The sequence below is a fragment of the Hibiscus syriacus genome, unplaced genomic scaffold, assembly GCF_006381635.1.
Source record: "Hibiscus syriacus cultivar Baekdansim isolate YM2019G1 unplaced genomic scaffold, ASM638163v2 tig00000329_pilon, whole genome shotgun sequence".
NCBI classification, from domain to species: Eukaryota; Viridiplantae; Streptophyta; class Magnoliopsida; order Malvales; family Malvaceae; genus Hibiscus; species Hibiscus syriacus.
Window position 1 is genome coordinate 2032061 of NW_024061782.1, and position 27024 is coordinate 2059084.

General features: G+C 34.6%; 2 protein-coding genes across 2 annotated transcripts; both read right to left on the reverse strand.

The window, feature by feature from the left end:
• Nucleotides 1-426: 426 nt before the first annotated feature.
• On the reverse strand, nucleotides 427-4737 carry LOC120172653 (CDPK-related kinase 5-like). Its single transcript, XM_039180089.1, is given in 14 exon segments — nucleotides 427-895; nucleotides 1016-1183; nucleotides 1275-1334; nucleotides 1408-1515; nucleotides 2105-2217; nucleotides 2293-2589; nucleotides 2677-2755; nucleotides 3052-3160; nucleotides 3273-3314; nucleotides 3421-3551; nucleotides 3860-4056; nucleotides 4059-4076; nucleotides 4079-4568; nucleotides 4643-4737. Coding segments are annotated over 13 exon segments (1878 nt in total). The 5' UTR covers nucleotides 4494-4568; nucleotides 4643-4737; the 3' UTR covers nucleotides 427-754.
• Nucleotides 4738-10482: 5745 nt separating this feature from the next.
• Nucleotides 10483-15494, reverse strand: LOC120172813 (DNA-directed RNA polymerase III subunit RPC5-like). The gene is given in 14 exon segments (XM_039180199.1): nucleotides 10483-10788; nucleotides 11246-11357; nucleotides 11465-11677; nucleotides 11824-12428; nucleotides 12864-12915; nucleotides 13108-13176; nucleotides 13309-13415; nucleotides 13652-13699; nucleotides 13868-13914; nucleotides 13917-14031; nucleotides 14278-14346; nucleotides 14586-14693; nucleotides 14758-14826; nucleotides 14927-15494. Coding segments are annotated over 14 exon segments (2097 nt in total). The 5' UTR covers nucleotides 15365-15494; the 3' UTR covers nucleotides 10483-10743.
• Nucleotides 15495-27024: the final 11530 nt, after the last annotated feature.

Sequence of the window (27024 nt, forward strand, 5' to 3'; positions counted from 1 at the left end):
ATTAGGATTAGTGTTCTATAAAATATATATTTCTTATCCTTGTATATAGTAAAGAAACAAAATGAGAATCTTGAATATAAATTTATCAGGGATTATAGATATAAAGTAATTAGCCGAAATAGAAAGATGTTATTCAAATGCAATTAAATCAACTTTTAAAATGTGAAATTTTTGAACAAGCAGTCCAAATATTTTGAAACATATAAAAATACAACTTGAATATTGAAAACTATTTCTTGATGGATACAATAACTTTATTAGTCTGACGGTTATAGAAAATTTTAAAATGCATTTAATGATTTTGTAGATTCTTGTATAATGAAATTTATCCCAGAAGGCTAATTTTCATTTTCTTTTTTTTTTAGCATTTAAATTTACCAACTTATTCAATCATAAATTAATTGAAGCAAAGGAAGAAGAATTTAAGAGCAAGAACTTTTCATTACTAATTATAGAACAGAGGGGACAAGAAGATGATACAATCATGGTCTGATGAGGCTGGCCGAAATATGTCAGATTATGTCTCTTGTAACCAGTTGAGAAATATTCTCAACTTCTGCAATTTAACACATTTTTTTAGCTACAATTTTACAGTTGAAAACATCAAATTCTTACACCTTTGTCCTATGTTAAATTGCAGATGCACCGGGTATCAATCGTGTGTTTTTTTTATAAGCTTGTGCCCGCAACATTTCCTCTACCAGTATTATATATGTAGTCAGGGTAGTTGAGCTCTTACTGAAGTTGCTAACTCCTATTGAACTTTTGCAAAGGTTCGGCTAGATACACCATGCAATAACTTAACAAATCCGAGAAAACTTAGCTTTCCATCGGTTTGACGAATCCAATCATGGAGGACAGAGTGAATCGGCACGGATGGGCTCAGTCCGAGTTCCTGACAAGTCGTCATCAAAATGTTAGGGATTAGTCAGGGTTTTTGTTGCTTCGAAAATGGCAGAACAAAGTGGAAAAAAGTAAAGAGTTTCCCAGGTGAAGCAAGAGCAGATCAGCATACCGAAGCTAGTTCATCAATGACAATAGCTCTATTTCCATCCTTCTCGAAAAGTTCATAAGCACAACGAGCATGTTGTTCCCATCTATCAAGAGTCTCGAGCTGATGAACACTTGATGCAGCTGCACAGAATTCATCAAAGTCCATCCTTCTGTATTGAAGTGCATTTAGCTACCACACAAGGAAAAAAGTTTACAACATTAGAGATTCAGAAACGTTCCTATTTATTGCCACAACAATTAACAAAGGAGGAAGAACTTACTGATGCTAGAAATTCAGGAATGCGAGACTCCATAGCATCTGTTGCGTTTTTCATCAGGGCCTGACCAGGGCGAGCATTAGATGATTAATCATACGAAAACGGAAAAAATCAGGACAATGGGACAAATACCAACCACTTCAATATTTTGCAAGCTTATAGTGCCGTTTTTGTTTGGTTCCAATAGTGCGAACTGCTCCTTCAAGTAAAATAGCTCATCCACAGTCAAAGTTTTAGACAAAGCCTGGAAAAATACCAATGAAAATGGAAATAAGCAAACTGAAAAATGCCGGAGCTACCTAGAAATTCCATGTACTGAAAGGATATGGAATTATGGAACCTATTAGGTGTAGGCTCAAACAAAAGGAGGCTTCAAGAAATAATAAGAAGAAAAAAAACCTTTAAATGCTAGTAAGATAAAAATTAAGACGGTAATAGGACTATTCTAAACAAATTTTCACTCAAGCCTAATGGATTTTTTTTCCCAAAAACCTCACTTCACAATTGAAACAAGCATAAACTATTCCAAAGACAACTTATAAGCCACACACTATTTGTGACCTTTGATGATTATTTTGCCCCATTACAGAACCCACTAGAGGGTTCACAACAAGGCTCAGATTGGTAGTGGCATAAACCAACCTATGTTAGCCACCTAAAGCAACTTTCAAAAGTTGGATAAGATCACTTAAGTTGCACTGGCCAAAACTTTCCAACACGATACCTAAGCAGTATTTTCTACACACCAACATGCAGGTGTTTCCTACACATTGACAAACACACCAAGAATTAGAAATATAGAATAGTGCTGATACATATCACCATATACACACCCTTAATGCAGCTTTCCTAAGAGATGAGGAACGTAGGTAAGCCTTCATGAGTTTGAATACAAGTATATCCACAGGTACTTTCACGTCATTATAATTTTCTATCCAGGGATGACCTGTAGTAGACAATTGTGAGTGAAATTTCAAGATCATAAGAATGGTGAGCTAGTGACAGTAGATGAGGCACTCACTCAAGGCTTGGGCTGCAGTCAATCTTTTCCTTGGGTCTTTGTTCAGTAAGCGTTTCACAAAATCCCTAGCCTCAGAAGATAGAGATGGCCAAGGTGCTTCATCAAAACTTGGATCAGCTTTTAAAACAGCTCGGAATATCCCAGATTCTGTCCGGGCCCAAAATGGACGACTACCACACAACAGAATATATGCAATCACACCTACACTCCAGACATCTGCCTCCGTACTATATGACCTATGTAGAACTTCTGGTGCAACATAGTATGCACTACCAACAATGTCATTAAGCCTTTCATCTACGAATGGAAAAAGAAAGAACATATTAACAAACCAATCAAATGAATAAAGCATACAACTTAAGTAAAAGAAAATAGAGTGCAAACCTGGTTTCACAAAATCAGACAAGCCAAAGTCTATGGCCTTCAATTGCGAATTTTCATCCTTTGATGTAAACAAGAAATTCTGATTCAGAAAATAGCTAAAGTTAGAACAATCATGCGGGCAGATGTTTGATAATCTAACTATTAAAGCATTCTGTGGCTGACAAGTGAAAAATACAACATGATAGAATTGAGAACAACATGATCCAGAAAATAGCCTTAGGTACTTGTTTGTGAATGTTATTGCTTAACAGTATATTTAACCCAAGTATCCTCATGGAAAACCCTTAAATACACCTTCGAAATCTTACATTAGACCCCAAAACCATTAAATACAACTCAAAAACTAATATCAGAAAACCTGGAAATACATTTCACCTCGGGTTTAAGATCGCGGTGCACAACACCCTGCAGGTGAAAGAAGGAAACAACATTAAGAATCTGAATCATCACATTTCTTGCATCATCCTCAGTGTATTTTCCACCCCTGCATAAATAGAAGCATAAACTCAAATCCTAAGTTTCATTCATCCACAATCTCCTACATTTGGTCAGTCAATGAAACAGAACTTCGAAGCATCTATTATTAGAAGAAATACCTTGACAGAATTCTGTCCAAGAGTTCCCCTCCTTCACATAATCTGAACAATGTGTGGTAACTTATTAGAACCAGCAGCAATAGACCCCATCACAAAAGGGAAAACACACAACTGTTGAATCAATTCATGTTTTTCATAAAGTACTTACTCCATTACTATGTAGACATTATCGTGGTCCTCATGTGCATCATAGAAATGAACTAAATTGTTATGTCCAGACAGAGCTCTCAGTATTTTAACCTCCCTTCTAACATCCTCTATGGCAATTGCTGTAGTCATCTATCAATAAACAACAAGATCAACAACGAGAAAAACAAGAAGGCAATTATAACACAACAGTTTAAGGGCACAAAATGGCAACTACCCAGAGATAAAATTACTCTGCTTCCATAAAGCATGCTTTGAGAACAATGCTAAACACGTTTTAAGGAATAATTAAGTACTAACAATTATAGAAGTCAACGCATTTGGAAATGATCTTCATTACACTCTGATATAATTCCCACGGATCGCATTTCTTCAACATCATTAAACAAAAAAGGCAAAGTTCAAGAACATAACAATAATAACAAAAAAATAAAAGAAACCTTCGCTTTAGGTATCACTTTAACGGCAACCTGTTGTCCTTTAAGCTCTCCTTTCTTAACTTTCGCCGCACAAGTGTAACCGAAATGGCCTCTCCCTAACTCTTCTCCGAGCTCATACTTGCTCTCAAAGTGCTTTGAAAAGCCGAAGCTCTTATCCAGACCAGTACCGGTGGCTCGCACCGGACAATCCCCGTCGGCTCACTTCCTTCCGGTATCACGACTCATTCGGCTTGACAGAGCCGTGCCGCCGAGCAAGAACTGCCCTGATATGCTTGGCCGGTGAAGGAGGAGGGAACGGCTTCCGGAAAAACCGTTTTGGGGTGGAATTGACGGACGATCTCGCCGGAGACTTCTTGGAGAACAAGTAGTGAGCTGGACTAGGACTATAAAACGGGAAAAGGGGTGATTTCTTGAATTCATTGCTGGAATTTGAAGTCTCCTTGTCTTGTTTAGCTTGATCATCCTTGTGGTTGTGGTTTTGGTTAGCGTTCAGTACATCAGGTAACGGAGAAGGTGGAATAGAGTTGGACTTAGTGTGGATGTCGTTATTCCGGGGATGGATTGGGGTATTCCTTGAATTGGAATTACGAGAAAACGATGGGTTTGAGGAAGGTTTGGAAGTGCAAAGACCCATCGCAGAGTATGCCTCTCTCTCTTTTTCCCCCAAAAACAATGAAGAACTTTAAATCTCTCCTTAAATCATTTGAATCTGAAAAAAACACTAAATAAATAAATACATTAAATAAATCTTCCCTAATAGTCTATAGAAATCTGAAGAATTATTTTGTCGCTGCAGTTTGGAAGTATTCAATGGATAGGTAGGGGATCTACGGATGATGATAAAAAAGGAAAAGACGATGAGTTTACTTTACCTTTTTTTAAATACTAAATACATTACTTATTACTAAAAAAAGAGTAAATTACTTATTCCACCGCTCACTTATTATTTAATTTATTTTTTAATCATTCAACTTTTAATCTTTTTCGAATTATAATTAATGTTGTGTTTTGATTCTATTCAAATCATTCGTAGTTAAAAGATTTCCATTGATACTGATGTAATTATTTTTTAGTATTGGTGTAATATTACTTATGATAATATATAAATATTATCATTAATTTTTTAACAATAAATAATTAATATATAATATTATATATAATTAAAAATTAGTAGATTAAATATTAAACAAAAACTATTATTAATTTCGAGTGGGGCCGTGACAGGGAAGATTTAACACGTGGCGTAATCAAAGGGCGGTTGGTAATTGATTTGGTAGGGTTTTGACATGCAGTAACGAAATTCGGTGGTTTTCTTTGGGCGTTTGGTTACTTGAATTTCCCATTTTATATTTGGGGGGGAAGGAAGAGTTGACATTTCCCAATTTGTAGTGATTGGTCGGCACGTTAAAGCCACGCGTTCAACTACTTGTTTATCCCTTCTACTCCTGTCATGATTTTCTTAACGGTTATCATACTCATTTGTTGAAAGATCGTTATTCGTAATATTTTTAATATTTTTAGTAAAGTTTCTAATAATAATAAAATTAATAAAAAATAATATTTTAGGTAATATTTTATCAAATGTATTAATAAAATCAGAAAAGTGTCTAATAATAATAATCGATAGAAATAATAATATTTTTTATAATTTTTTATTGAAAATATTAAAAAATAATAACAAAATTGATATAACTTTTTTTAACCGTATATTAAAATTATCATACGTGAGACTTTCCGTTATCCGTCCTTCGTCTAATCAAACGTTGAGATGTCTAAAATATTTTAAAATCTCGAAAAAAAATGTACGGTCATTTTGTACATGTTGAACATCAAGACTTTCAAAATTTCATGCTTTTTAAAGGGTTTTTTTAAATGCTTAAAATGTTCGAAATTCTACCTTCTCTGAATAATTAATAGACTCTTAACATGATCTTTGATAAATTCATGTAATTTATCAAAAACAAATCTGTTATTTGATAAATAGATATAATTAACCTACCAAGTTACATATAATCATTATCGCTCTAGGTATACTGCTCATACTAAAAATCAATATATAAACCATCATGTATAATTGAGAAAAGAGATTCATAATCTCCTCCGGGTTCTCTCCCTCATAAAAATTATTATTGTCACCTTCAATCCATTTATTTTATTATTTCTATATTGAATTATCAATTACAATTAACTAAAAGAAATAAATCGTCAAATATTAAAATAATTTAGTTTCTCTGTCATTTAGATATTTTGTATATTGAATACAGTATTATAAATCTATGGAATATAATTATACCATACCTATCAAGGAAAAATAATTATTATTCAAATAGCAACATTAACTATAAAGTTTGCATGGTTGCACTTACTTTATAATTCTCTAATAATTTTTTATGGTACTATAAAGAGACTCAAAAACTCCAAATTATTAAAATATAAATTTATTATTTTTCTTCTACATTTTAAATAAATATGGTGAAGCAACGATAGAATATCATAAAATGAAAAAGAAATTTGTGTGGATTTTTATAAAAATAAAATATTTTGAAAGGTGGGTGTTAGGGTTGTAAACGAGTTAAGTCGAGTTCGAGTATTATTGAGTTCGACTCAACTCGAAAATCCTGAAATGAAACTCGACTCGACTCGAAAACTTGTGAGCCTAAAATTTTCAAGCTCGAATCGAATTCGAAATCATGAACTGGAGCTCGTAAAAGCTCAAAATGGAAAAAAAATCTTAAACTTAACTCTATTGAAGCCTCGAACTTAAACTCAAACATCAACCTTAAATACATGAAACTCTTACATTGCATTTTTTTTTAAATCAACACATAAATGTTAATGTTATTAATAATTTATTTATTTTTAAAAAATAAAATCTTAATATATTATATTTTCGAGCTACTCACGAGTTTTTTGAGTCGAGTATCAAATAGTTCGTTTCGGCTCATTAAAAATTCGAATCGAATCCATTCGAATCGAATATTTATCGAACTTTGACTAAATAGATCTCGAATAATTTACGATCTGTCTCGTTTTATTTACTCCTTACGGGTATTCGTTTTACGATTTAAAATAAATGCTTTTATATGTTTGACTCGGTGCTTGTAAGGTACATTTATATCCTTTTCTTTCTAGTGAATAATTGATTTAACAGCTAGTTGTTGAAGCCGTCAATGAAATTAAACAAAGCCAAATAATAGCACAGAAGGAATAGTAATACATTAGGGAAACAAATAGGAGAGCTATATTTGGTGACGGGAAAAGGGAGTTAAGCTACTGGAGCATGCATTGGATTGGTGCTGGAAAAAACCAAGGCAACCCCAACACTTCATGCAACCTCATAGGGATAGGCTTTTTATCCGAACCCAACGGATCTGATTCAGTTGGTTCCAACTGACTCAGCATGTTTGACACATCCTTTGACTCTTCTTCTTCTTCTTCTTCTTCTTCTTCTTCTTCTTCAAGAGGGCTAAACGTGGAAAAAGTGTAAATTTTGTTTTCTCTTTTTTGCTCGACATATTTATTTAATCAGTGTATGGTATTTGTTTGAAACCTGAGAATTTGTTTGCAGTGTGTCGAGGGAAAAGAGTGACAAAGAAGTCATGAGAGAAATACAAGCAATCATGAGACAGATTGCTTCAAGTATTACTTACTTGCCATTTCTTGATGAACCACGTAAGCCAATAACACCAAAGCTAAACCCTGTTTTCCCCAGATTCAGTTGTAAGTGTTGGATACGTATGTTTGATTTTTATGAAGTTTCATGTCCGGAATTTAGTGGTGGATCCAAATAACATAAGAAAATTTGGATTTCATGGTCTGAACTTGTCCATCCTATCCATAACATGGATCGGCCACTGGTTCGGATATGTGTTTGAAACTAGTGTCGGACATGGATAGAGTCATCTTCTTCCTCAACAATAGGTTTAATAGTCGTCTCTCTCACTTGTGGTGGTGTTACAGGCGTGTTTGATGTATTAGCATACACTGATAAAGATGTTGCAGCGCCATTCACTTGGATTGAGAGTGACCCCAAGCTGATTGCAAATCCTCAGATGGTGAAGTTGTAAATCTTCTTCTTTTAAAGTAATTATGTGTGTGGTTGATGCAGATACACCCCTTATAAAAATATATATTATTAATATGTGTCTACTCTTAAAAATATTTTTAGATCCGGTCCTATTTGTAAACACCCCGATACTTGTGGGCCATAGTTAAATATCAAATTTAATTTAGAGAAACCCCTCTCTGTTTTCTTATTCTTCCTTTGATTTGTTTGGTCCCCCAATCAATGAAGTTTTTTTTATGTTTCTAAACTAGTTGAATCCTACTTTCAAATAATACTAAATTCAACGTATTGTTTCCCACCCACAATGTTGTGATCATATTAAATTCATTATTCAGCTTCCCATTAATTTTGTTCCTGCATGTTTCTTCTTTATTTTCGTCACCATCTCCATGCATCGCTCAAAATATTAAATGCCTTGATTTATTTGTCAATAGTCTAGGACTAATTATGCCCACTTTTATTAGTTTTATGTTCTAACATTACATAATGTGGTCATTTCTCAATTCGTATAAATCTTCCAAATGCTAAGCATCTCTCATGATAAATACATGGACACGTTAAATATTTACATAAACATACAATATTTTAAATGCCATTAACAGGGGTAGATTGAAGAGGTGGGTAGAAGTAACCGTCCTCTGAAAATTATAAATATATTTTTAGATATTTTTTGTAATTTTAATTGATATAATATTTCCGCCTCTAAAATTCTATAACTTTGCTCCCTCCTAAAATTTTAGAAATTTGTCCCTAACACAAAATTCACCGACCATTAACATACAAAACAAGTATACCTAGCCTTGGATGATTATGCATTTTTCCCCTTGTAAAATTAACACCAAAATACAAATAATCAGTTAATCTAATGAGATGAAGTATTAGATTTCTAGAATAAGGTTAAGTATTTAGATTTAACGTTTATGAATAAATTAAATTTAATTGAAAAACTCATTTTATATGAATTTTTATCATATTTAATCTTAATTAATTAATAAATCAAATACAAGTGATTACACTAAATAAGTCGGCACTAAAATAAAGACAAGGATAGGTCTTAGCTATTCCTTTAAAATGTGTTCCCACCCTTCACAGTCCTTTTGTTTTTAAAATGTGAAAAATAAAATAATATTATATCATAGCAAGGAAAAGAAGAGAAAAAAAAGTAAAAGTATCTCTTAATATATTTATATTCATTTGATTTTGTTCGTATTTATTTTATTTTTAAATTATTGAATTTTTTATTAAACAAGACGGGATTAACATTAACCATAAATAACATCAAACAATACAATAGAGCGCATGAAATCTGGATATTCATCATCGAAATAAATAGACGAGGAGTAAACACCCAAGTAGCTAGAGAATGTACAGCTACATTGGACATGAGGTATTCGCTAGGGTGGGTTATTGACCAGTAGACAGAGAGCTTCCTCCAAATAAATTATTGAATTTATATATTCATATTTTATATGAAAAAATTGCTGGATATTAAATTTGACCACATAAGAGATGATGATGGAGGGCCATAATTGAAATGAGGTCAAACGGATGATTGAGTACATTTGAGGTAAAAAAGATACAAGGAGAATAAAGGTAGAAGAAAAAGCTCAACGAAGTTGAGCAATGAGTAGAAAGAAAGTAAAGCAGGCGATAGCGGCATCTGTAACGCTTTTATGTGGTTCAAGTCCCACAATCGATGCGCATGCCTTAAACCTGGACGTCTATTTTTAGTGGATTACTTTATGTCTACCCTTTTCTTTTTTTAGCAAACCAATTGTTTTCACAACATTGTTAGGGATTTGTACTCTTTTTGTTGGATATTGGAAATGAATTTTCAAATTTCATTCAACTTGTAACCTACTCATGTCATAGTAATATGCTCGAATTAAATTCGATAATTCAAACATGATTGGCAATAATCAAACTAAATTGAACTAAATATATAATTAAACATGGTGTGTCCATATTTTGATCATCAAGATGTTAAATAACATTAATTTACAAAAAAAATATTTCATTTTATTAACATATCATGTCACCATACTAATGACATTTAACATCTCAATGATCAGAACTTAATAAAACAATACCGTAAGTGACCAAAACATAACCGTTTTTTTTTTGAATTTGATAAGTAAAAGAGTACAAATCTGAAAAGGACCAATTTAGTATTTTACCCTTAAATTTTAAGGGAAATAAAAAATCAGATCATGTGTCAAATACATATTGATTGACTAAATTTTAACGAATTTTTTAATAATCATGATAGACCAAGACTTAAAATGATCACCTATGAAACATTAAGCAACCATATTAGCAAAAAAAAAGGTTTAGACACTTAAACGAAGAAAAAATTATAATTTAAACACTTTATTAAGACAGTATTAAAATATTAGAAAATACTACTTAAGATACTTAACAAGGAAAATTGAATTACTTTAACTATTCATTAAAATGCCAAAAATATTGAACAATCTTAAATTTGAAGTTTTGTTTAATTCAAATTATTGCTAACTAATGACCCACTACTACATTATCGATCTTTATTGCATCTACATTTACCAAAGAGGAAAAAGGCTGCGAATAACACCAAAATATCATTGAGAACAAATACGTATATTTCCATCCCATGAAAATTGGCCTACCTATCAATTCATCGCTAAAACTAATTTAAATAAAGATAAAGCTATACATGCCATCATAAAACTATTTATATATATATATTTCAAGATTAATTACCGTCCCTTTTGCCCTGATTTTCTTCAGCAATCCCCATGAACAAGTGTTGAAAATTAGTTAGGCTTCCCATCACCACTTTTCAATACCCACGAGTTACCCTTGTACTCGCAAAATCACTCATTACCTGCCAAAGAAGACAATACCATCTCTTAGATCAAGCAATATTGGAAAGGGAATCATTCAATTGGTATGATGGAATGTTCGATCCAAATGCCATTTGATATATCTGATTACAACTCAATGCTGATCCTAGTACCCAGTTCATTAAAGCATGCCTACCGTTTAAAAGGATGATTATCCTGGTTCGGTTGTACAAATCAGCTCATGACATGACTGATAGGATTTGGTCGGCACAGTCCGTAACGTAATGCCGGTCAAAACAAGACACGGTGTTCCAAATTCTTCTCTAGGTTGCCTCATTTATGTATTTGGTATAAGAATGTGAGAGGCATTTTACGAATTTACATATACCTTCTTAAATGTACGCATGCCTCATGCAAACAATTAACCACGCCTCAAACCTAAAGCAGATCAAAAAAGATTTAGGAAAGCAAAAGATATTATCTAAGTACACAAGATACCTTATTATATTCATTATTAGTAATTTTCCTCTTGAGACTAAGAAGGGCTGCAGCTTCAACATCAGCCTTCTTGAGCTTTTCTTTCACACGAAGAAGATTAATCACAACTTCCCTGCATTGAAAAGAATAATCTGATGAAAAAGAGGGAAATTTGTAGAAAGAACGTAGAGATTGTTTATTTAAGCATAAGCTTTGTAGTTGAACAGATCTATATACAACCTCAATGGATCATATTCTCGATTCTCTTGGGATGAATTCATAACAAAAAGACCACGAGGAAGTTCTACTGCAACTTGACTTACGACTTCCTGGAGCTCATGCTCAGGTGCGTCAGCACCAAATGCTGCCTTAACTACCAGTCTAGCATCTGCCTTGGGAAGGGTGGACTCAGAAAGTGCCAAATCCCGTAGACCCTTGCGAATCAGTTGCAAGCTAAAAACAAACAGGTAGTGAAACACAATTTATATAAACTTTCATCAGCATAAATAAATCAAGGTTTACATATTCAGCATAGGATGAAATGAATGAAGCAAACTGTCAGGTTGAAATGTCTACGATTAAAGCCTCTAACAATCTACCTGCAAACTTTGTAAGTTTGAAACACTTTTTTCAGCGCCTTTGGAATAGCTTCTCGTGTTTCATCAGACATTGTCCTCCCAGCTTGTGCTCCAGCTGCACCCTTTCTTGCAACTTTATCAGAGTTCACTGCTTTTTCTTGCTTTATGACTGTGCCAGGCTTTGTTCTACTAGGGCCACCTCTTGCACCTCGACAAATATGACTAATTACATTGTGTTCTCCAGATTTCCAAATATTTTCTTGTTTCTTAACAATATCTGGATATTGTTTTCTGAATTTGTCATCGACATCCCACTTTAACTTCCAATCTTTGAAGGCCTTCCTTTCAACGGCTAAAATTTTCAGAATGCCTTTCACTTCTTCTTTGCGACTTGTGGAAAGGACATCTATTTCTGAAGAACTTATTAATGGGTTCTTACTAAATAAGAGAAGAATGTAGTCTCGGGCTAAAGATTTAGACGGATCCTCTGGAAACAATAACGAACTCTTCAGAACCCAGAGTCCCTGCACTAATAGAGCATGCTTCTGAAGGACTTCAAAGAATTCTTCAATTGGGACATCTTCAGCATAGGATCTGAGAGCGCTGAATCGGTGCAAAGATGGTCCCTATTTAGAGAAGAAAAGTTGGAAAAATTACATGGTATAATATATTATCTTATGGCTTTCTTAATCCCTACCAAGGCTGGTAAAAAAAGGTAAAATTTAACGGTCAAAACCTTAATCTTTCTTTTCCAAGACATTTAAATAAGAGAAAAGAAATGCAAGATTCTATAGCATTCTTAATCAAATAAAATACAACATAAGATCATGATCCTAACTTCAGGCAACAAAAGCATTAATGTAAAGATGCATGTCAGCTAAAAGCTTAGGTTCTTAGGGAATGGATATGGAAAAAGTTTAAAGGTAGAAACAGCCTTCCGTATTAAATTTTGGGGGTTTAGAACTTCATCCTTTTATGCACTATATATCTGACAGTAGCCAAACCATGCAGACAAGCCATACACGCTGAAAAGACAAAGTGGAAGCTCTAGTTAAACAGACCTTAGTCAATAATGTCTTCAAACGTTCTTCCAGTGGAATTGAAAGCAAAAACCTGAAAGAAACGATCTCATGGTCTTTAAATAATTAAACATAAAGAAGAGGCTGATGATGTATTTTCCACCACCTAAAGCTATGAACATATCAAACATGTGAAGTCATGAACAAGTTAAATACATATACCAAACTGCATCTTCCGAGTCATATTCCTATGGAAGCTAGAAATAAGCTAGAAGAGTAATCATACCTTCTGGATGGACCTTGTGATTTAGTGCTGCTGCTTGGTAAAGGACACAAGGAGTCAACATAATCATGCCTAGAGATAATGAAAAACAATTGAAAGAATATACAATCAGCTTATTAATGTATCCATACGGTATCTTTGAACTTCTCTCCAAATTCTTAGCATAAAGGCTGCCAAACAAACAGGTAATAGGAAAACACATACGGGCTCATGGTAAACTCAATTAGACAGCTTTGTTCTGCCATCATTCTATGCAGATACTGGGCAGAGAAATCACTCTTGGAGCTATGATACTTGAGAGGAACCCAACACTGGAAAGAGAAGGAAAAGAACCAAAAATGAAAAAGAAAGAGTAAATCTAAATAATTCATGATTTTCCATAAAATAGAATAAAATTCCAGTAGTAACAAGTGACAACAAAGTTGGTAGAAAATTTAGCAAGCAGTAACAGTATCCTAAAATTACAAGCCATTTCAATTGCTCACATATCAATGTAAATTTAGCCTGAAAATACTGATGCTGTATAAAAAGGAAGTAGAAACAATACCTCTTTATCTTCTGCTCTTTGCTCAGCTGGGGACTGTATTTTCTTGTTCTGCATCAGAGAAAAAACTCATGTATAGAATTAATGTGCACAGGCATAAAAAAAGATTTCCTATGAGAAATTGCAAACAGATCCAAAAACAAGGTTTGTTTGAGACACATTTTTAACCTTAAAAATTTAAAATTTTCATAAAATTATATCCCGGTAATCAGGAATAACCTGCTTGGTTGATGGACCAACTGCTTTTCCATCATTTTGTTCTTCTACTTAACAGTAACTTCTGCATTGGCAGCCACTGTGCTCTTTCTTTTAGAAACTCCGGAGTTGAGATGTTCCAGCGATGGTCGGAGCTGAACAACTGCTTGGATAGGATTTAGGTGCAACTGCACCATAAAATAACCTTAGAACTACAATATCTATAAATAAAGATTAAATAATATAATAAAACCATGACCACTTAATTCCCATCTCAAAGCTGAGCAATGAGTATGCAATTTTAAAAAAATCAAAGAAGAACAGCTGAAGATCAATACTGTATCTGCTTGAATAAAATGATTGGACGGTTACATGTCAAATATTATATAACTAGTATCAATCAAGCTCATCCAAGAGATACCAGATGCACATACCTTATCACCCATTAAAACTCCAACAGCATAACCAGCTGAGCGTGATGGTAGCCATGAAGGAGATAAAGTCTAAAATGTAGTCACAATACAAAATTAGGTTATCAAACGAAAGTGATTTGGAAAACACATTTCAAAGCACTAGACAAGGTTATAACAAATCAAAGGAACATAGCTACTAGAATTTTGTTTAATTATGCCAAAAACTAATGCGGTGATGCAACTTATGTAAACAAATGCAAGATGTAAAATATTGATCAACACAAAGCACGTAAATTGAAGTTCGATTAAATGTAAAATCACAGCCAAACCTGCTTTGTCATCTTCATTTTTTTATCACTTTCACTATCATAATTGGCCGAATCAAGATCGACAGACATGTCAATTTCAACTTCCCCACTAGCTGGTTTCACCCTTACCTACAAAATAACTAAAGAATAAGATTGGTTCCAAAATAAGGAGAAGAGATAGAGAGAGAGGAACCTCCTCGCATCGTTCTTCTAATTCGTATGGTCGCCAGCAAGGTCTTAAAGGATATTGCAGAACATATAACTGCAATTTTATTTCCCCCCACCCCCAAAAAAGAAGAAGCAAAATAAGCAAAACTGAAAACAAAACAATATGAAAACAAAAGAAATAAAAATGAAATTACCTGAGCGTCGGCGCCAATAGAAGGAGTGAATAAGACGTCGATTTCGCGAACAACCATATCTTCGTCATCTTCTTTTTCTTGATCTTCAACTTTGTTGGCTTCGCTCAAGATCTCATCATCTTTAGTTTTCCCATCGACCTCCATCTTCATCGCGCCGTTTGATATCGGTTGTTCGGCTTTCAGTTCAGCAACCACCGGTGGTTTTAAATCCTCATCCTCGTTTTCTTTCTTTTTCGAAACCGATTCCGCAGGTGGCGGCGGTTGTGGTTGGGGTTTCGGTTCGGAGTCTTGAGGCTCCTGTTTGGAAGACGGTTCGCGCTTCGTCTTAGACGTCGGTTTGAGCTTGGGTGCGAATTTGGAAGATTTGGGCGCGAATTTGGTGGTTCGAGTATTGACCTGACTTGAACCGTCGAGCTCTCCTAAATCATCCAGGTCCATTTTCAAGGTTTTCTTCTCAAAGTTGCTCCAGTAACTGGCTAGAGTTTCTAACGATTAGGGTTTGGGGGTTTTAGAGCTTCTAGTTTGAAGAAAGAATCTTAATAGCTTCACTGAATAATTGACCAAAAAAAAAGGAGAATCTAAAACGTAGTAAGAACAGAGTTAGAAAGGTATAAATATTGCCTCTCTTTTTTTCTGGAAAGAAATAATGGATTGAGTTTAGGGTTCCAACTGTGGGCTTCATTTGGGCTCCTATTATATTTAAGAGAAAATCGTCTCAGTGACAAAAAATGTCTTATAATATACGATTTTAATCAATCTTTTTTTGGATTTGCCAAAATGACCAAAAAAATCGCAATGTGAAATAAAAATCGCAACGCGATCTCCAGAATCGCAACACGATTATGAAGAATCGCAATGCGATAGTACAAATTCGCATTGCGATTTTCCAGAATCGCAACGGGAATATGAAAATCGCAACGCGAACATATAAATCGCAACGCGATTCCGATTATCACAACGAGTATCCGTAAAATCGCAACGAGAATACGTAAATCGCAACGCGTATCTGTAAATCGCAACGAGAATACGTAAATCGCAATGCGTATCCGTAAATCGCAACGACAATACGTAAAATCGTAACGCGTATCCGTAAATCGCAACGCGATTTTTAAAGCGCCATTAGAGTCGCTACGCGTATTTTATTTTCAAATTCCAAACACGAATATTAATTATCGGAACACTGAACCGTCCACAGTATATCCCGTAATCGCAACTCATAACCTAAAACCTAAAATCACAACTCAGTCTCATCTCCATCTCTCACTCTCTACGGCGAAATCCGTCCCCATCTCCGAAGATTTCCGTCCCCATCTCCGGCGAAATCCCTCACAACCATTCACGGTCAGAAATCCCTCACGATCATTCAGAAATGGAAAATCAACCTCTGAGGGTTAGTTTTTTTAATTATTTTTATTTTGAAAATTTTGCATTATTTTAGGTTTTTCATATTGAAATTGATGATAAGTTTACTGGTAATTTCAATAATAGATTAACCATTTCACTTAGATTTCTTATTAAATTCATTCTATTGCTGCCAATACTGCTAAACTGTTTAGTCTTTAACCCTGTAAAGTTAGTATTTGTCTTTGTTTTGTCTTTTGGTTGAAGTAATGCAATCCATTAAAGTTTCAATTTGCAGAAGAAGAATAGTTTCTAAACTTAAAAAATCGCAACATGAAAATGAAAATCGCAACACGAAAATGACTATCGCAACGAGAGAAATGAAAATCGCAACGAGAGAATCGCAACGCGAAACGAAAATCGCAACGCGAAACCAAAATCGCATTGCGATTTTTATTTCTCGTTGCGATTTTCATTTCGCGTTGCGATAGTCATTCTCTCGTTGCGATTTTCATTTCAACCAAAAGACAAAACAGTGTTGCAAATTTTAGTTTCAAGAATAAACTACTACTCTTTATGTTTATTGTTTTTGGTATATCTTCACAGTGTAGTTTTTGGTATATCTAACTTGGTATGTTTATTGTTTTTGTAGAAATTTTTTTCGGCTTCATTGACATTAAGGAATAAAGTTAGCCTAGCCACTACAATTGCTTCGAAGCTTTCACCTGCACAAAGAAAATTGTTTGAGGAAACCTGCTTCGGGCCATGGCTGAGAGTACAGCATCCAGGTGGAGATGCTAATTTGACCCATTTGTGGCTTCAGACCATGACTAGCGATCTACCCGACAGTATACAACGTGGTGAGGAAGAGATATGGTTTCATTTTCCACCGGCGTATACTTGTTTTGGGCGGAAGGAGTTCTGCTTAATCACTGGTCTACGATTCGGACACGATGATGTAGGCCGATACACTCGTCATATCACCCGCCCATCATAGTTATCCCGGGTTTTTCCTGATGAGTTAATAGAGAAGTCGAACTTACACGTCGACGACCTGAAGAAATTGTTTAATAAGAAAGATGGTTTTACTCGGATGAATGACGTCGATGTTGTCCGAGTATTCCTTCTAGTACTTTTGTATGCCGGCTTTTTAGGCAGAGAGGCCAGACAACCTATTCCTCAGGAGCTAATATTATTGGTAGAGGACCTAAATGCATGGAATCTGTTTCCGTGGGGTTCGTGTATATATGGAAAGCTACCTGGACTAAGTTGTCGTCTGCCTTTGATGACCGCAAAAGTTTGCATGGCGATGGGTCGAAATACACTTTGCCAGGCTTTGTTTGGGTCTTCAAGGTAAGAATTTATATATAATGTTTTCAAAATTATAATTAATTATTTAACAATTACTAATGTTTGTTATTATATTGTTTGTAGATTTGGATATTCGAGGCTTTCCCCAGCATGCAGACATATGCATTAAAAACTTCAAATGATATTCCTAGGGCTATTTCCTGGAAGAGGAAACGTCTGTTGGATTGGGAAGACTTAATACCATATGCGACAATAAATAATGTAAGTTAACACAAATACTATCATATATAACAAGTTATTAATAGTAGACGTTTAACTTTGTTTGAGTTTTTATATTTTTAGGAGGCCAACACTCCATTACAGAGATTGACACCCACGGAGGCTGAGCTTGCCATTGATTGGTGGCAAGCTAGTCAGCGTTTTTTTGATGGCACGAATGATGAGCAGCTTCCACTTCCTCCACTTCGAGAGCCATCACCTCACCCAGAGCCATCACCTGATCGACCCGACTATACACCTCTACAACGAGAGCCATCACCTATCCCGTCACATCATCGAGCCTCTTCTCCACCATCACCTCATGATAGGCGACCGGCAAAGATGCCATGACTTCTATCTCCCTGTTCTCCACCTCCACCTCCACGGGATGAGTCAAGGGAGTTACGTGATGAGGTCAATGCCTTGCTTGAGGAGATCGGTACTCTACGCGATAACGATGGTGCATGGTGTGTGGAGGTGTCTACTTTACGTGGTGAGGTTACCGCTCTACGTGAGATGGTAGTATCGTTGCAGAATGAGGTTCATACTCTACGCAACGAGGTAAGTTTAAGATTTTCCATATTTAACTTGATGATAAATTTACTCGTAATTTCACTTAGATTAACCATTTCACTTAGATTGCTTAGTAAATTTATTCGGTTGCTGCCAATACTGCTAAACTGTTTATTCTTTAACACTGTGAAGTTAGTATTTGTCTTTTGTTTTGTCTTTTGGTTGAAGTAAATTTATTCGGTTGCTGCCAATTCTGCTAAACTGTGTATTCTTTAACACTGTGAAGTTAGTATTTGTCTTTGTTTTGTCTTTTGGTTGAAAGTAAATTTGTTTGGTTGCTGCCAATTCTGCTAAACTGTGTATTCTTTAACACTGTGAAGTTAGTATTTGTCTTTGTTTTGTCTTTTGGTTGAAAGTAAATTTGTTCGGTTGCTGCCAATTCTGCTAAACTGTGTTGTCATTGAACCTGCACTAAACCTATATGTTGTCCTTTTAAATGTTTATATAAGTGCTTACTTCTGGAATATTATCTGATGCATTTTGTGAACAATGATATAATAATGACTTGGGTGAATACCGTGCAAGTTTGAAATATATTTGTCTTTGTTCTCACTGTTTAATATCATGTTTGTTTATTTACTGATTTATGTATTAATTTATTTTTAGCGGCCCGCTAAGGTGGAGGCTCTAAGTCGGATTTTCTTGCAAGACAGAGTTCACGCATCAGACGACGTGCACGTGCCATTACGTCTCCGTTCACCCTAATACTGCGAAGAATCCGTAAGAAAAAGCCCGACTCACCTGTCATCGTTCAAGAGGCCTCCCCTATCATTCAAGAGGCCCCTATAATCCCTCAAGAGTCCCCTCTCACCGTTCAAGAGGCCACTGTCATCGTTGAAGAGGTCCCTCCCAACATTCTAGAGCCCAATTCACACGGCGTAATATATCGAATTATTGAGAAGCCCCCTCACGTGCCGGACATGATGGATGACTGTTGGCTTTCGTATAAGTTACCGGCCAGTACCATTCCGGCAGATGAAGTGGAGAGGAAACAACTACCGGAAATAATTCTGGATAATACCCTTTGGGCTAAGACCGTAGTTGATTTTTATCTACATGAACGGAGCCAAGGGTGTTACGCTGACATATACAAACTCAACGATGATATGCATTTGTTGATTGAACGGTCTTGGTGGGGTGTATTATTAGAGGTTGAAGACAACGACTATTTCGATAGGGGGTAAGGCTTATATTTCTTATATTTCAGTTTGATTAATATTTTAAAATTTATGTAATTCACTAATATATGTCTTTTTTTGTAAAACAACATATTGATGCATGGGTGACACGTCTTCTAATTGTAAGGAAATTGAAGAAAAATATTAAAAAAACATGATATACAATTATGCCGACGTCTTTTCACGTAGTTCACTTGAAGAATCAACGACAGGAATCATATGTGTTGGCTAATGGACAAGCTAAACTTTATCCTGCATGGTGGGAGGTCGATAAGGTTAGTATATTTGTTTAAATATTTTAAAGGTGTTCATAAATAAGTGCGCAATTTGAATTATTACATTTCGATGCAGGTGTTTATCCCTGTTTTGGACCGTACTCATTGGCTTCTCGTTGAGCTTCAGCTCTCATCCCTAAAGACAATAGTATATGACAGCATGATAAATTACATATCATTGTCTGATTTGAGAGATATGATTAAGGGATGGAGCTCTCATTTGGCTAAATTCTTGGATGCAATTGATTATTGGACTAAGTCTGGAAACAAGAAGCCAAAGAAGTTCAATGTTACAGTTATCAGAGACGAGACCGCGCCACAACAAACGAAGGAAGCCAGAGGGGATTGTGGTCCTCTCGTATGCATGTGCTTGGAGCGTTTGATGACAGGAAGTACACATTTTCTACCTCCCACCGATAGAGATAGAGGTGCAGTAGGCTTGTGGTTTCGGCATTTTATGGCTAGAGCGATATATGCGAGACGCTGCCTACCTGCATCCGCGTTATGAAAGTGTCCATAAACAATCTGTAAGTCAAATGCAAGTGTTGTTAAACATATTTACTCTTTTTGGTTTGAAAATGTTTGGTTAAGTAGCTAGAATTCAATAATTTGCTGTTTGTAGGTTATAGATGTGTAGAAAGTGTTGTTGATTCAATGTTTGGTTTCTGCAAGTTAATCCTGAAGTGAGCTGCGTGAAATGGATGTATGGGTGCAAAAGTTGATTTCATTATTATTTTTTGATTGTTTAATTGATTTGTAAAAGATGATTTGTAAATGTTGATTTGTTTAATTGATGTGTACATAATATTTGTGCTTGTTTAATTGATTGAAATGTAATAGTTGATTTGTTGATTTCAATATGCATTATGTTGAATGCAAAATTGACTATCGCAACGTGGAAATGACTATTGCAACGAGAGAATCGCAATGTGAAATGAAAATCGCAATGCGAAATGAAAATCGCAACGAGAGAATCGCAATACGAAATGACTATCGCAACGAGAGAATCGCAATGCGAAATGAAAATCGCAACGAGAGAATCGCAATGCGAAATGAAAATCGCAACGAGTGAATCGCAATGCGAAAATGAAAATCGCAATGCGAAACTAATTTCGCGTTGCGATTCACTTGTTGCGATTTTCATTTCGCATTACGATTTTTATTTCGCATTGCGATTCTCTTGTTGCGATAGTCATTTCCGCGTTCGATAGTCAATTTTGATTGGGATTTGGATTAGGGAAAGGTTGTGGGTTTTGAGATTGTGTTTGGTATTGGAAATGTGGTGAAACAATATTTGCTTGGTTATGAAATTGTGGTGGAACCATTAAATTTTGAGCACCATAAACTGGGGTTGAAAAACTTAGTTGATTACTACCCGCTACTGACCCAACTTCACTACTTCTAGGTTCAACAACATACAATGTAACATCATCACTTGAAACACTAATGTAAGCAATGAATCGTTCAACATCTTCATTGTCGGTTAACAAATAAACTTTACCATTTCTCTGATAAGATAACCTAAATCCACTTAGGGGCTCTAAATTCAATTTATTTGCAACACGTAACATTAGAGTTTCATAAGTTAACTTTTTTATTGACAATTTTAGTTGAAGATTCATGGGTAAAGGCATATATTGTAAAACACCATGAACATTCTCCCATGACCCTCCAAAACGCAAATCTATCCAAACATGATCAACATTAGATGATTTCATTATTGTAAATTAATTTACTAAACAAACGAGCTACGAAACTAAAACCTGTTGCCGGATGAGGAAGGATATCGTTGGATATAGGAACAGATGTCGCCGGAGAGAGTGATAGATAGAGATGGAATGAGTTGCGATTTAGGTAATCATTGCGATTTACGTAATCGTTGCGATTTACGGATACGCATTGCGATTTACGTATTCTCGTTATGATTTACAGATACGCGTTGCGATTTACGTATTCTCGTTGCGATTTACTGATACGCGTTGCGATTTTACGTATTGTCGTTGCGATTTACGGATACGCGTTGCGATTTTACGGATACTCGTTGCGATAGTCAGAATCGCGTTGCGATTTATATGTTCGCGTTGCGATTTTCATATTCTCGTTGCGATTCTGGAAAATCGCAATGCGAATTTGTACTATTGCATTGCGATTCTTCATAATCGCGTTGCGATTCTGGGAACTGATTTGCGATTATGGAGATCGCGTTGTGATTTTTATTTCGCATTACGATTTTGTTGGTTATTTTGGCAAATCCAAAAAAAGGTTGGTTAAAATCGTATATTATAAGGCATTTTTGGACACTGAGGCGATTTTCTCTATATTTAATTGGACTTATTAATTATATTATTTTTAGGTTAAGTTACCAGGTTTATTTGGATCGTATTAATTTCAATTTTAAAATATTTTTAATTATTTTGGTTTGAGTTTATATTTGTAATTTGAACTAATTTTATATTTGATTTAATTTGTGACCTACATTATTTTTAGTTCAATTCAAGTAATTTTTATTTGAGTCCATTTTTAATTTAGGTTGTTTTAAGTTTTAGTTATTTCACATTCAGATATTCTAGATTTCATTCATCTAACTTTGAGGATTAAATTTTTGAATTTGATCATTTCATATTTCAGTTGTTTCAAATTTAAGTTAATTCTTTATTTGAATCAATTTTAAAATTGAATTGGATAAATTTAGATTATTGAGTTTTTATAATTAAATTAAGTTTAGATTCAAAATGATCAAAACAATTTTCACATTTAAAGGTTTATAAAAACTCAATTAAAATTTTCATACCTCGTATGGACCTTCTTCACGAGCCGCACCATTGTTGTCAATTCTCCGCTTATCAAGGCTTTCGGAGTTCCTATAAGCCTCTGGAATCTCATATCCTCTGATCAATAACATTCCCTTAACATGACCACTAACATGCCCACGCGATCTATTAGTCTAATATATTATCTAAAAGTCATATATATTTACTCTCTCAACTTGCAAATAACAATCATGACCCTAGACCTGACACTAACACCAAGGGTTATTATATAAGTCACTATGCAAGACTGAGAATTGGGGCACGTTCTCTATATCTAGTACTATTTTATTATCTTCTTGATCTCATTTTGTAACACTCCAAAATTAGGTTAAATTGATGTGTTTATAAATTTGTGAGTCTTGTTGCGAATTTTTTAAAGCTTGGGACCTAGGTTTTAATTAACCCAAAAGTTAGGGTAAAGATACCCATACCCCTCACGTCAGTTTCCAGTTTCTTATTTGAAAAGAAAGTTGTCTCTCATACTTTCTCTCGCACATTTTCTCTTTCTTTACTATCCGTTTTTGTTTTTCATTGATTTTTTTGTTAACCATGAGGTGGTGTTCGACACCTCTAATATCATTGTGTTTGTCTCGTCGATCCCATTCGTTTGGTGTTTTTGGATTGTCGTTTGTCATCGTCGTTAAAACCTCATCTTCGTTGATTTTTCTCTCGAAAAACCAACATTTGTAAGTGGCTCTCTGGGTCTTTAAACAATTTTGTGAATTTTCTATAATTTTTTGGTCGCTAAAGGAGGCTTCACGTGCACCACGCACTGCCGTGTGTGAGTGGGCTTTATCCTGGTGGTTCAAACAGTGAACCGATTTAATTGAATCCACCTTGAACCGATTTGACCCCTGAACTGATTTGACCCATAAATTAGTTTGATCGAACCATATCATTGATAGTTGATTTTGACCATTGACTTTTTTTCAAAGACCTCAATCTTTAATTTTTTAACGTTCTGAGCTCATTTTGCCAAATTCTGACATGGAACCCTATTTTGCCTATTTTTTATTTAAAGTCTTAATTATGATAATTAAATTGTGAGATTTTGAGCTCACCTTTTGGTGTTATTTTCTGAAAGTGCTCACGTATCTTCGCACTGCTCGCCGATAGGTTTTGACCTTTCTTACTTAGCTCAGTTCGATCTTGCTCGTTCATCTTGAGATACACATAAGTGTTATTTAGTGGTTTAATAGTTTATTTCTGCTTGGATAAATGATTTCCATACTTATATAGTAGTGTGTCATTATTAGGTCTATAAGTTACAGAATCTAGTACTACAGATTGTGGGAAGCGTAGAGCTTAGCCGTCATCTATTAACTACTATAGGTGTGTCCCTTTAACCTGTTTGATACTTCCAATATTATATGTTATTATGTTGTATGATGTTATATATACTCATGTAAGTGTTTAGGTTACATTTATCTAGGTTATGAATGATTTCTAATTAATGTTGCATGCAATTCTGATTTTACATGGGATTATATCATCGTTTTGATTCTGAATGAAATTATATCCCTGTCCTGATTCTGCATGAGATTATATCCCCATCCTGATTCTACATGCGATTATATTCCCGTCCTGATTCTATATGGGATTATATCCCGTCCTGATTTTGCATGAGGTTATATCTCTATTCTGGATCTGCATGGGATTATATTTTCGTCCTGTTTATGTTTGGGATCTCTTTGAAAGGCTTAATCCCTATTTTAACTTTTATTTCTGATTGGGATCCTCATCGGATCCATCATATTATCCGCGATGAAAGGTAAAGTTGTGTGGATTCTCTATTATATCTTTTTGGTTATGGTAAATTTGCTTACTATTGTCTGATTTTATATTGCATCATTAAGACATATTTGTTTTACGTTAGTGGACACACTGAGCTTTGTAGCTCACTCTGTTTCCGTCTTACCTTTTTACATTATTCAGTTTTGGGACTAGTTTGGTTATCGAATGTATAGTATTGATTGTCTATTGTATGAGGTTTAATATCTATTTTCAATCTCATTTAAATGCGGCATGCGTTTATTTCTGATATATATTGATAAATATTTTTTTAAATGACTTATTAAACAAATTTCATTCGTTGACCTTTTTTGGGATCTACGTAGTCACTCTAATTCGGTTGTAACTTCTAGGCTAGGTCTATGGGGTTACACATTTATTCCCTACCTCCTTCACAAAATTATCGGTCGTGGCTCTTTATTTAGACTAAAAGGGTGAATAGCCTAAAGCTATCATAATCCCATTTCTTATATCAACAATTGATGTGGTGAGCGTATAATACTTTCTAACCGAAAAGAATCAATCAAGATAAACCTCCAAGAGCATGATAACCAACAAGCTTTTCATCATCTTCCCAATATCCCCTTGATGTACCTGGTTTTTTCAACCAACAATAGCGAGTCCCATAAATCTGACGTACTGTCAGACTTACCACAATATACAACCAAATCGATCAAATAACAAGTTTTAATTATTTTAGATTCAATGATTGTAAATTCTATTCATTGATTTTTAGGGTTAAGTTTGCAAATTCGATCAACTAAATAAGGGTTAAGTTCGTATGGTTGTGTCTAGGCATGAACATGTCTGTATGAATACCATACCACTATTGTAGGCTATGGTGGGGGCGAATGGACCACTACTGATGTGGTTATTTGTGCTATCAGTTGTTGGGACAAACACTATTGGTGATAATGTGGTAGTTGTTTGACATTGATTAATTAGATGATTTGTTTCCTTGATTGTCGACATAGTGAACTAGGAGATGAATAGTCTACTAGCAACTATGGTTGACACACTCTTAGAATCCCTAAGGATGCGTTTGGTTCACGGAATGTAAGATTACCGACGGGAATATGATTGTCGGAATATAACATTACCTAACTCATTACTGGGAATGTTGCATTGTTGTGTTTGGTTCGTTTAGCAGGAATGTAAGATTACAACGTTTGGTTAAAGGAATAAAAGATTATTGGAATGTATATTTACCAAATTGTCCTTATTATATATTTGTTTTTTATAACAAGTTGAATTACTATATATTATTATAATTAATTTATATATTTTCTTTAAAGAATTTAAATTCATAAAATTTATATAATTTTTTTACAAAATTGAAAAGATAATAGGTTTAATGAAAAGGTAAAATTTTATTTTAACCCCTGAACTTCATATAAAATTCTAATCTTTTTTGTAAATCTAAAATAGTTTAAGGATAATTTGCAATTTAACCTTCGTAGATTTTTTTTATTCAACGACAGAAGAAGGATATTTTTGAAAAAAATTAAGGGTATTTTAGTCCAAAATGTCAAAAATGTAATAATACCTAAGGGAATGGGGGAATCACATTCCCGATAATAAGCTCCCAAAATACCACTGTTGAGAATAACTTATTGCCGGGGTTGAGAATAACTTATTACTGGGGTTGAGAATCTTTGCAATCCAAACGGGGGAATCACATTCCATTCTCCTGGTAATCTCACATAACGTGATCCAAATGCCCCCTAATATTTTGTTGTTACTCATCTGATGGGCTCGATTAGAGCGATATGGGTTTGCTTGTAAATAGGTGTGAGTGGACTGATAGGCTTCGTGGGCTTAGGTAAACTAGTTAACTAATGGGTTTAGGTTTAGTATTTGGTTAAAGGGTCATTCAAGTTTAGTTGGTAGATATAAAGGGTATTGGGTTTAGTCGTTTAGAGGTAATCGCGCTTGTAAGATGATTCAGATGTATGAGCTTGTAAATTGACTACATATGAAGATTGTTCAACTATGTATTTATTTATTTATACATGCATTGCATTTATCTTTATTTTAAATTTTCTGACTGCCGAAGGTCTTTCACGGAAGCTACTCTCAACCTGGCGTTGGGCAGCCTACTACCTACCTCCCCCTTACCCCATTGCATATGGGAATATGGTTTTGTTGTTGTTGTTGTTGAGCTTGTAAATTGACTATTAATATTAAACATTTAGGCATTGATTTTTTTTATTAATCTTGGGTGTTTCTCAGTGGTGGTGTCTATTCTAAAGATTTTCACCATTTGAAAATTAACATTAAAATACACTACAGTTTTAGTGCTTAAACCTAAGCCTTATATGAATAATAATTATTCATTTAGCTACTGAGGTAACTTGGTTCATGCATTTAGGCATTGATTTTAATTTTGAAATTTAACTAAAAGTGGTATTTGAGTTATTTTGGTATTTTTTGTGAACTTCAAATGCATGGATTTTGGGGTTTTAAAATATGGACTAATGTATAAACTAATATCTTTGGATCAAATAGATTTATCATCAATATAAGGACAGTTCTAAATTGATCTTTGATTGTTGTCAAAA